Genomic DNA, 12,067 nt, shown 5'->3' on the forward strand with positions numbered 1-12,067 from the left:
AAACATGACAGACCCCATCTCAAATCATGAGAGTTCACACCACAGGTAATGGGATAAACGACTTTGTGGGTCACCTGATAAAACACAGTGATATTCCTGCCAAAGATGTATAACCTGGTGTAATTGTGAGGAAACACCAGAAAAACCCAAATTGAAAAACAGTTTATAAAATGTAGGCTGTAATGTTTTGTTTTTTTGAGACAGACTCTCACTACATCACCCACAGTAGAGTGCCATGGCGTCGCAGCTCACAGCAACCTCAAACTCTCCAGCTTAAACGATTCTCTTGCCTCAGCCTCCCAAGTAGCTGGGACTACAGGCGCCCACCACAACGCCTGGCTATTTTTTTTTTTGCAGTTTTTGGCCAGGGCCGGTTTGAACCCACCACCTCTGGCATATGGGGCTGGCGCCCTACTCCTCTGAGCCACAGGCGCCACCCTGCCTGGCTATTTTTTGTTGCAGTTGTCATTGTTTAGCTGGCCCATGCCTGGTTCGAACCCACCACCCTTGGTGTATGTGGCTGGCACCATAACCACTGTGCTAAGGGCACCGAGCCAGCTGTAATGTTTTCTAAAAGTTTTTCAAAAGTCAAGTCTGTAAAAGCCAAGCAAAATTGAGGAACTTCTCTAGATTGAAGGCAACTCAGCAGGACGAAGGCCACTTAGGAGGATGACAGCCGGGTGCAGTGTGTGACCCTTCATCTCCTTGATTTGCTATAAAGGCTGTTATTGAGACCATACGCAGAATTTAAATGAGTTTCTGGGCAAAGGGAAAATGGGCGTTATTTTGTACTATTCTTCCACTGTAATCTTTCTGTACATTTGACGTTATTTCAGACTAAAAAGAAAAGATAAAATTTACCATTAGAAACCCCCCTCCACACCAGCTGTCCCTCTAGGCTTCTGTTAAGAGGCACCACATTCTCTCTGCCACCCAAGTTAAGTATGTTGGAAGCACCGTGGATTTCTGTCCCCACCCCACCCCGAACCCTAAGTCCTGTCAATCCTTTATAAAATGTCTGAAGCTGCCTGTTTAACTAAACCTCCAACTTTTAAAAAAAATTACCTACCTCATAATCATTTTAAGGAGTGTCTGCAGAAAGAATTTGTGTAACATAAAGTACTGTGTAAACATAAGGTCTTATTTCTCCATCTCATGTCTGGATTACTGCTGTGTAGGGCTGTGATCGCCTGTCTTCCTGTGGCTCCCTTTGCCACCCCATCCTGTGTACGGTTCCCAGAGTAATCTGCCTGAGAGCACCCGTCTGTCTTTCCTGGGTCTTGCTTCCCACAGTCAAACCTTGATCTGTGTTCTAAGAGCTGAACCCAGCTGGTCTTCCCCATATCAAATAACCGTGCCCTTTCCCCAATTCACAGACAAAAGCCAATGGATAGAACTTTCTCAGCTTGTACTTTTTCCTCTTCTATACTTGCCTTTCCATAGTAGTAAGAATCCAAACTTTAATCTGTTTTCGTTAGTAGATGACAAAATGAATAAACAAGCAGCAAATGAACAGTAAAGATTTGGCAATGGGAGATCATATTTACTTCCACAACTTAGTTTTCTCATAGGCGCATGCTGATAATTGTGATTTGTTATAATGGATGTCAATTAGTTGTTTTGTTGTAGTCGTTGTTGTTGTTTATTCGTTTGTTTTGTAGAGACAGAGTCTCATTCTATCGCCCTCGGTAGGGTGCCGTAGCATCACAGCTCACAGCAACCTCCAACTCCCGGGCATAGGCGATTTTCTTGCCTCAGCCTCCCGAGCAGCTGGGACGACAGGCGCCCGCCAGGACGTCAATTAGTTATATAGTATCTTTGTTTCTTTTTTTTTCTTTTCTTCTTTCTTTCTTGAGATAGTCTTGCTCTGTTGCCCAGGCTGGAGTGAAGACTTGACTTTTTAAAAACTTTTTTTAAAACATTGCAGCTGGCGTGGTGCCCTTAGCACAGTGGTTGCTGACTCCCTGTATCCTCAAAGGGATGATTATAGGCAGATCCCACCAGCCAGAGACGCCTGGAGTCTTATCTCCCCAGACTCATCGTGCCCAGTTGCATGGAAGCTGTTACTTGGCCACCATCTTGCTCCACCTCCCTGTGTTTAATTTTTGAGAAACTTCATTCTATTTCCCACAGCAGTGGCACAGTTTTATATCCCACTAGTGTCGCAGGAGAGTTCTAATTTTTCCAGGTCCTTGACAGCTTGTTTTCTGTATGACTTGTTTGTCATTATAATTGCTATCCTAATGAGTGTAGAGGGGTTGGTTACTTTTGAGAATATTCTTTTTTTTGAGACAGAGTCTCAAGCTATTGCTCTCCGTAGAGTGCCATGGCATCACAGCTTGCAGCAATCTCAAACTCTCGGACTTAAGTGATTCTTCTGTCTGGTGCTCCTCCCCAGTAATGGTGAAAACAAACCTTCCGTCATGGCTGCCTTGGTGGCTCATGCCTGTAATCCCAGCACTCTGGGAGACGGAGGCAGGCAAGATCACCTGGGTTCAAGGCCAGCCTGAGCAAGAATGAGACCCTGTCTCTACTAAAAATAGGAAAACTAGCGGGGTATGATGGCCAGCACCTATAGTCCTAGCTACTAGGGAGGCTGAGGCAGGAGGATGGCTTGAGCCCAGGAGTTTGAGGTTGCTGTGAACTATGACACCTCACACTCCCATGGCACTCTACCCAGGGTGACAGAGTGAGACTGTCTCAAACACACACACACACACACACCACAAAACAAAAAACAAACAACAAAAATTTCAGTTGTGTTTGAATTTTTTATTTTTTATTTTGTAAATAGGGAACGCTTCACAAATTTGCGTGTCATCCTTGAGCAGGGGCCATGCTAATCTTCCGATTTTAGTATATGTGCTGCCGAAGCAAGCACAGTTGTGTTTGAATTTTTAGGAGACCAGACTGGCAGGAGAGGTGCAGCTGCCAGGACTCCTTTAAGAGGGGAAGGCGTGCCCTCTAGCGTCCTTTCTCTGCTAGTGTCAGTGACTAAAGAAGCCGGGGAACAGATGTTCATTTTGGGTCCTTTGAAGATATTTCAGTGACAGTATTTCCATCATCAAACGCCAATCATGTGTCTACTGCATAAAAGAAAACGTGCAAATATGGAGTGAGTGAAAGTTGGATCCTTTGAAGAATTCCCAATCTAGAGAGGAAATAAGATCCTACATACATATAGAAATAACTCTAATAGGAGACAGAGCAAAATGGTCAGAGCACAGCGTGAATACAGAAGGATCAAGGCTTCAAAGGGGAGATAAAAATTTACATCAACATGTAAACTTGGATGGTCAGAAATCGCTCAGGATGGCGCTTTTATTTTTATTTTATTTCTTTTTTAGAGACAGTCTCACTTGGTTGCCCTGGGTAGAGTACCGTGGCATCACAGCTCACAGCAACCTCTAGCTCTTGGGCTTAGGCGATTCTCTTGCCTCAGCCTCCCGAGTAGCTGGGACCACAGGTGCCCAGCACAACACCTGGCTATTTCTGTTGTTGTTGTTGTTGTTGCGGTTTGGCCAGGGCCAGGTTTGAACCCATCACCCTCAGTATATGGGGCCGGCGCCCTACTCACTGAGCTACAGGCGCTGCCCCGCCCGGCTATTTTGTTGTTGTAGTTGTCGTTGTTTAGCAGGCCTGGGCTGGGTTGGAACCTGCCGGCCTCCGTGTACGTGGCCAGCACCCTACCCAGCTATGGGTGCCAAGCCCACTTTTTTTTTTTTTTTTTTAATAGCTGTAGCTCCAGCTCGTCTAGCCCTGGGAGAGCCAGTCTCCCTGTAGGGGCCATTTGGTCTAGTTGTCAGGCTCCTGAGCCCTTTGGAGGGAGGCCCTTGGAACTCCTCCGCTTTCCTTTCTTTCCCAGCTTGCCTTCCTATGGCTACCTATCTATTTAGTTTCATCTGACCACACCTCTCTTCCCTAAACTGGCTGTTGGCAGGGACCCATAGCGTCCCCTGTCTCAGATGCTTGCAAATATAATGATGTAGGTCCTCTGGTTTTAAAGTCTCGCAAATATATAATAAGCACAGGGACAAGTTATGAAGGATTAAGAAACTCCCTTGCAACCCCTCCCTTCTGGAAGTAGCCTTTAGCCATTCTCTTAGAACGCTGAGGGGTGACACTCCCCACCCTTGGGATGCATCCTTCTCTACGAGTGCTGGCCTCTCTTCCTAGGAAGACCCCCTTTCAGCAAAAACACTGAATGAAGAGGGAATCAAGCCATGGAAGTAGATGTGAAGAAAGTCTTGGGCTCAAGAGATCCTCTTGCCTCAGCCTCCCAAATAGCTGGGACTACAGGCGCCCACCACAATGCCCAGCTTTTTTTTTTTTTTTTTAGAGATGGGGGTCTCACTCTGGTTCAGGCTGGTCTCAAACCTGTTAGTTCAGGCAGTTCATTCACCTCAACCTCCCAGAGTGCTAGGATTACAGGTGTGAGCCACCTCGCCCAGCCAAAAGAGCAATTCTGGGCTCAGTGCCTGTGGTTCAAGCAGCTAAGGCGCCAGCCACATACACCTGAGCTGGTGGGTTCGAATCCAGCCCGGGCCTACCAAACAACAATGATGGCTGCAACCAAAAAACAGCTGGGCGTTGTGCTGGGTGCCTGTAGTCCCAGCTACTTGGGAGGCGGGGGGAGACTTGCTTGAGCTCAGGAGTTGGAGGTTGCTGTGAGCTGTGATGCCATGGCACTCTACCCAGGGCGACAGCTTGAGGCTCTGTGAAAGAGAGAGAGAGAGAGAGAAGAAAGGAAAGAATCTAGTTTAATAAATACCTTTCACCTTCCCCCTCATCCTCCAAACCTCCTTCTTGTCCTGAAGTTGCCGCAAGTCTCACAGCTCTCCTGGGTGAGCTGCACCGTGGCTGGGATGGCCTGCAGGTCCGTAAGAGCCGTACTGGAGAAGAATGCTGCTTTGTTGGCATTCTGGTGTGGGCTCTATGGGGAAGGAATTGCCAAACCATCCTAATTACTTCCAAGCCTCTTTCCAGTTGCCCAAGCCAGAAAACTGGGAATCATTCTGGATTTCTCCTCTGTCACTGCCCACCTCTAAATTTCTCAGCTCCTCTGTCTTAAAGGTATTCTACATCTTTCTGGCTCTCTCCACTCCAAGTCACCGCCACTTCTTCCCTGGAACACTTACAGACCTGCAGGCAAACCCAGTCACTATGCAGCTCACCCAGAAGAGCTGTGAGACTTGCAGGGCCTCCCTGAGTGGTCCACAGCGTTGTCCTCTTCATCCTCCAGAGCTCTCTCTGAAGGCAAGTCCTAGCAGGTCACTCTCCTTTTCACAGTCCTGCGATTGCCCAACTGCCGCTGAGATAAAGTCTCAGCTCTTCCGCGTGGCTTGGCTTCCCATCGGGCTCCCGGCTGCTTTGCCAGCTTTCCCTCTCTCCAGCCCTGCCACACCCCAGTCTTGCTCTTCTAGGCTGTACACAGTCCCAACGATCACTCGTGTTGAGCGGAGGCTTCTCTAGGGTGGGTCTTGTGATGCTAAAGCCAGGAAGTTTCTAGGGAACCAGGAGCTTCCCCACCCGGGTTTTGCCTTAGGTCTCTGCATATCTTATTCAACAACACCTGGCTATTTTTTAGAAGTGGGGTCCTCTCCCTGGACTGCTCCCCTCCAGTGCCTCTCCTCCTATTGACTAGGGCTTATCCTGGGTTTCTGCTTGGATGCCCTTTTGAGTGGCTTATTTGTTCCTTCTGTGGTTTATTTTTTTATTTTTATTTCTTTTGGAGACAGGATCTTGCTCCGTCACCCAGGCAAGAGTGGTACAGTGGTGCCATGATAGCTCACTGCAGCTTCAAACTGTAGGGCTCGAGTGATCCTCTGGCTTCAGCCTCCTTAGTAGCTGGGACGACAGGTGTGTGCCATCATGCTTGGCTAATTTTTTTCTGAGATAATTTTTTTTTTTTTTTGAGACAGAGCCTTAAGCTGTCACCCTGGGTAGAGTGCTGTAGCATCACACAGCTCACAGCAACCTCCAACTCCTGGGCTCAAGTGAGTCTCCTGCTTCCGCCTCCCAAGTAGCTAGGACTACAGGCACCTGCCACAACACCCGGCTATTTTTTGGTTGCAGCCATCATTGTTGTTTGGCGGGCCCGGGCTGGATTCAAACCCACCAACTCAGGTGTATGTGGCTGGTGCCTTAGCTGCTTGAGCCACAAGCGCCGAGCCATTCTGAGATAATTTTAATTAAATTAAATGTGTGTGTTAGGGGCTGAAGGGTGTGTCCGGCAAATTCATACATGGAAGCCCTAACCCCCAGTACCTCAGGGTGACTGTATTCAGAGATAGGATCTTCAGAGAAATGATTAGGGTGGCCCAATCCAGTATGAAGGTTGTCCTTATAAGAAGCAGTTAGGACAGACACGCACCCAGGGACAGACACGTGAGGACACAGGGAGGAGACGGCTGCATGCCAAGGAGAGAGGCCTCAGGAGAAACCAGCCCTGCTGACCCCTTCATCTTGGGCTTCCAGCCTCCAGGACTGTGAGGAGATAAACACCTGCTGCCGAAGCCCCCCAGGCTGTGGTGCGGCCCTAGCAAACTGAGACACGATGGCAGGCAGCCCCCTTCACTGAACTGCGCATGCAGCCTTGGGAGGGTGCTGTCCGTGTCCTCCTGGGACCTACCTCATGCAGCCGAGATTAACAATGGCGCCATCCTCTGTCCTGTCCTCAACCCCGTGGTACCTGTCAACTTATCTCTAAGTTTGTAAGTGTGTCAGCGTTTATGCCATAAATTCCTTTTTACTGAAATGCCATAGGACTCACGTACTTAAACTGAAAGAGCATCTAACAGAGGGGCAAGTAAAACCCAGTCCCCACCACGCAGAGCATTTTGTCTTTTCTGTACAAGTCCTTCCAGGTCCTTAAGCCAGTTTGGGCTCCGCAGCCTGGAAGGATGATGTCTAAAGTCCTGAGTGTCTCTGAAGATGCCACCTGAACATTTCAGCTGCATCTGGGAGTCCCGCTGACTGAGGAGCAGGCCAGGCGCTCCAAGCTGGAACTTTTAGGGCAGAGCTGGAACTTAGGGATATCTAGGGAGGAAAAAGAATCACCAGAGTGACATGTAACTAAAACAGCAAAAGAAGTTGTCTAGTCAAACTGGTTTTCATGATCTGAAACAATTTTATAGAATCACAGGGCTGGATATTTATTGAGACTTCCCAATTTCTCTCCCCTCTACCCCCATGCATTCTCTACGTTGAGCTACAAATAAGTTCTTTTATCTCCAAAGTGCTCTCACAAACATTATTATTTCATTTGAACCTCAAGAAAATCATCTGAGGCCGGCAGGAAGATTGGACAAGCTCCGTTTTACAAATAAACAAAACTGCTTGAGGAACAAGCAGTTTACCACCAGCCCAAGTTCACACAGCTACGGAGTGTCCCAGCTGGGTCTGGAGACCTGGGATTCTCAGCTCACTGGGTTGGTTGCCATGTTTTACAGTCTACTCATCTGCACATGTACGCAATGTCCCCCCAAGGGCAAATGTCACAGGTTGACATTCCAACCAAAACTCACGGTGGGAAAGGATTTCTCCTCGGCATCTGGCCATGAGCAGGAAAGGGGAAAAGAACAGAGAGAGGAAGAAAAAGGAATAATCTGAGCTGAGCATGGAGGGAGAGAGACAGTGACGTACTCTTTACAATCTGCCCGTATCCTGGTTCCAACTGTGCCAAGAGAGATGTAAGAGGGCTCGGGAGGATTCAGCAGAACACAGATACTGTGCCCTCCCCTGACACAATGCCCCCCATGACCCCTTACTTAGCTGGCAGACGTGGGAGTCCTATCGGATCACTTGACACCTGCCTCTAATGCTATCAGGTATGTCTGCCATACACAGGGTTTCTGCAAACCTGGAAAATCCTACTCTAGACTTTCCTTGGCTCAGAAACGGCATCAGCCAGTTGCATCTCTCTTGTCCTCTTCCCTGCTGACGCCGTCCCTCATCGAATCACAAGGACAACCACACCTGCCTACGCTGTGCTTTGTGGCCCTCCCTTAGATCTAACCCGTCCCTCAAGGCCCTTCTTGTCCAAAAAGCTCGCATGTCTTGATCCTCAGGAATTTCTACAGTGGCCGGATTCCTGAAGCCATTGTTATTGGGCCCCGTGACTTAACGGTGAACATATGCTCTCGGGCTTTCCTTTCCTCTCCTCCCCTCTCCTCTCCTTTCTCTTCCTGCTTTTCTTTTCCCCTCCCTCCCTCCTCCCTCCCTCCCTTCCTTCCTTCCTTTCTTGTCATGAACCCCTGACACACACACACCACCACCACCACCACCCCCCATGACACCTGGCAAATTTTTCTTTTTTTTTGGTAGAGACAGAGCCTCATTATGTCCCCCTTGGTTGAGTGCCATGGCAATGTAGCTCGCAGCAACCTCCAACTCTTGGGCTTAAGTGATTCTCTTGCCTCAGCCTCCCAAGGAGCTGGATGACAGGTGGCTGCCATAATGCCCAACTATTTTCCGTTGCAGTTGTTATTGTTGTTTAGCAGGCCCGGGCTGTGTTCAAACGCGCCAGCCTTGGTATATGTGGCTGGCGCCGTAGCCACTGTGCTATGTTTTCATTTCTGAGTGCAATTCTTTGTCTTCTATTGAGACTGCAAGCTCTCTGTGAGCAAAGCTGGAATCTTACACTGCCTCCAAATAGATGGATGCCTGCCTATAGAAGATCCAGACATGTCTGTTGATTTTTCCAGGAAAGAGTGGGCAAAACTGGGGTTCAAGTAGCAAGTTTAGGTGGGCAAGTAGAAGGGAGAGGAGATGGAGTAAAGAATCTTCCCTCCTGGGCGGCACCTGTGGCTCAGTGAGTAGGGCGCCGGCCCCATATGCCGAGGATGGCGGGTTCGGACCCAGCCCCGGCCAAACTGCAACAGAAAAATAGCTGGACGTTGTGGCGGGCGCCTATAGTCCCAGCTGCTCGGGAGGCTGAGGCAAGAGAATCGCGTAAGCCCAAGAGTTAAGAGGTTGCTGTGAGCCGTGTGACACCACGGCACTCTACCGAGGGCAGTACAGTGAGACTCTGTCTCTACAAAAAAAAAAAAGAATCTTCCCTCCTTTGAAACTTTTGGTGTTGTTTTAAGAGCCCTGTAGAGTCGGGAGGAATGTTCCTTTGTGCTCTTTTTGTAACAATGAAGACAAACTAATACCTGTTGAGGGAGGAAAAAGTCTAGCACTCTGACATATGAGAACGAGCTAGTCACATCTCACCTGTAACAGTTTCCAATTTAATCCCATTACTGTGCAACACTTACCAGTCACTGCATTTGAGGAACCCCTTTCTCCTGAGTCCCCAGGCGGTTCACAGGCCTGGGCAGGCTCCTCACAACCTTCCTTTTTTCCACTGTGACATGTCCCAGGGTCTCCCTTTGCCCTCCCATCCTCTTGGTAGCTGTCACCACCTATGCACACTGTGGGGTTTCTCTCCCCTTCAGACCAGCCCCAGGGAAGGTGGTCTCCTTATGGCCACCCTTTCTTGTCGTCTCAGAAAACAAGCTCACAGACACTCTTCAATTTAAGACTTTAATGCCTGTCATTATAAGAGAGAAGATAAGATTTAAGTAGGAAACATGGGGATGTTATATAAAAGGGTAAAAATCTTACACTCCTGAGGCCAGGCATGGTGGCTGTAGCCTATAATTCTAGCACTCTGGGAGGCCAAGGCAGGGGGGATCCCTTGAGCTCAGGAGTTCAAGACCAGCCTGAGCAAAAGTGAAACCCTATCTCTACTAACAATAGAAAAACCGGATGCTGTAGTGTGTGCTGGTGGTCATAGTTACTTTGGAGGCTGGAGCAGGAGAATCACTTGAGCCTAGGAGTTTGAGGTTGCTGTGAGCTAGGTTGATGACATGGCACTCTAGCCTGGGCAACAGAGTGAGACTCTGTCTAAACAAACAAACAAACAAATAAATAAATATCTTACAGTCCTGGATCTTGGTCTATAGCATCTATGTGGTTGAAATGATAACCACAAATTTCTTCTTTACCAGTGTTGGGGCTCACCAAGGCCTTTCTTTTTCTTTCTTTCTCTTTCTTTCTTTCTTTCTTTCTTTCTTTCTTTCTTTCTTTCTTTCTTTCTTTCTTTCTTTCTTTCTTTCTTTCTTTCTTTCTTTCTTTCTCTCTTTCTCTCTCTCTCTCTCTCTTTCCTTTCTTTCTTTCTTTTTTGAGACAGTTTCACTTTGTCACCCTTGGTAGAGTGCTGTGATGTCACAGCTCACAGCAACCTCAAACTCTTGGGCTTGAGTGATTCTCTTGCCTCAGCCTCCCAAGGAGCTGAGACTACAGGCTCCCACCACAACGCCTGGCTATGTTTAGAGACGGGGTCTCACTCCAGCTCAGGCTGGTCTCGAACTCGTGAGCTCAAGCAATCCACCCGCCTTGGCCTCTCAGAATGCTGGGATTACAGGCGTGAGCCACCATCACTGTGTCTGGCTTGTTTTTAGTCTTTTAAAAGCAGGGTCTCACTGTGTTGCTGTTGCCTGGGCTGGAGGGCAGCAGTGTGATCATAGCTCACTGCATCTTCAAACCCCTGGGCTCAAGCGATCCTCCTGCTTCTAATTTTTTCTGTTTTTAGTAGCTATCGGGTCTTGCTCTTGCTCAGGTTAGTCTCAAACTCCTGACCTCAAGTGCTCCTCCCACCTTAGAGCACTATGGGTTTCAGAGCACCACAATTACAGGCATGAGCCACTGCTCCTGGCCTGATTTTGTTATTGTTTATTCTCCTGTCATGTTATTTGCAGACATTTGCAAATGATCACTGATGTGAACAATACCACTGGATAAACCCTGGGTCTGTTAAGAGAACAGATTGAGTTCTACTACCTTGCATGTAGATACGGAAAACAGATAAACATTGTAACCACAATGACAGTTGTTGTATGTTAGCCACTCTCTCAGAGACACCACCACCAATTGTAATTGTAAACACCTGACTACCAGGCCTTGTACTAAGAGACTAACATTTGCTGTTTCATTCATTCTTCTCCCTGTGGTGTGGGAAAGAAAGGTAAAGAAGGTGACAATCCTCACTTTGTGAAAGACTCCACCCTTCACTTCTTTTTTTTGTTTTTATCCTTTTGAGTGCGGTGGCACAATCATAGCTCACTGCAGCCTCCAACTCCTGGGCTTGTGTGACCTCCCACTTCAGCCTTCCAAGCAGCTGGGACTGCAGGCCTATCTGGAACTTCTGCCACCACACCCAGGTGATTTTTAATAATTTTTTGTAGAGATGCATTTTTGAACTCCTGGGCTCAAGCGATTCTCCCACCTTGGTCTCCAAAAGTGCTGAGATTACAAGTGTGAGCCACCAAGCCAGGCCCTAACATTGTCTTTTTTTTTTTTTTTTTTTTTTTTTTTTTTGAGACAGAACCTCAAGCTGTCATCCTGGGTAGAATGCTGTGGTCACAGCAACCTCCAACTCCTGGGCTCAAGCAATTCTCCTGCCTCCGCCTCCCAAGTAGCTGGGACTACAGGTGCCCGCCACAACGCCCGGCTATTTTTTGGTTGCAGCCGTCATTGTTGTTTGGCAGGCCCAGGCCCAGGCTGGATTCGAACCCACCAGCTCAGGTGTAGGTGGCTGGCGCCTTAGCTGCTTGAGCCACAGGCACCAAGCCAACCCTGTCTTTTTAAAAAATCTATCCCTCAACATTTTATTATGATTCCGAGTTGAGGGGTGTTGCAGGTAATATTATACATAAATATGGATAATTGTGTTTGGAAATGATAAAATCAAAAGTTTTGTGTTCTAATCATGTAAACAGGGTCTAGACCAGTGGTTCTCAACCTTCCTAATGCCACGGCCCTTTAATACAGTTCCTGTGGGTTGTGACCCACAGGTTGAGAACGGCTGGTCTAGACAGATCCCTGTAAATAGCCCCAGGCACAAGCTGAGGGCTGAGCAGTGAGTCAGAGGCCCTGGGTGGAAAGAAAGGCTCAGACTGTGGAGAGATGGCTGAGGATGATGGAGGGTCTCACTGTGTTGCTGTTGCCAGGGCGGGAGGGCAGCAGTGTGATCATAGCTCACTGCAACTTCAAACCCCTGGGCTCAAGCAATCCTCCTGCT

At 48.1% G+C, this 12,067-nt stretch overlaps 1 protein-coding gene and 1 pseudogene across 2 annotated transcripts in view; both read right to left on the reverse strand.

Annotated features, from left to right (window-relative positions):
• Positions 1–2,786: 2,786 nt before the first annotated feature.
• Positions 2,787–2,881, reverse strand: LOC128576640 (uncharacterized; annotated as a pseudogene).
• A 3,305-nt stretch (positions 2,882–6,186) lies between these two features.
• FBXO16 (F-box protein 16) overlaps positions 6,187–12,067 on the reverse strand; it is a 38,883-nt gene continuing 33,002 nt past the window's right edge. The window contains exons 7-8 of one of the 2 annotated variants that reach the window (XM_053578444.1): positions 7,527–7,557; positions 6,908–7,038 (exon numbers count right to left, since the gene is read on the reverse strand). In XM_053578444.1, coding sequence (XP_053434419.1) covers positions 7,029–7,038; positions 7,527–7,557 — 41 coding nt within the window. In that variant the 3' untranslated portion in view covers positions 6,908–7,028. Of the gene's footprint in view, positions 7,039–7,526; positions 7,558–12,067 lie in introns of both variants that reach the window. The other variant, XM_053578443.1, reaches the window with a different exon arrangement.

The sequence above is a fragment of the Nycticebus coucang genome, chromosome 24, assembly GCF_027406575.1.
Source record: "Nycticebus coucang isolate mNycCou1 chromosome 24, mNycCou1.pri, whole genome shotgun sequence".
Lineage (NCBI taxonomy): Eukaryota > Metazoa > Chordata > Mammalia > Primates > Lorisidae > Nycticebus > Nycticebus coucang.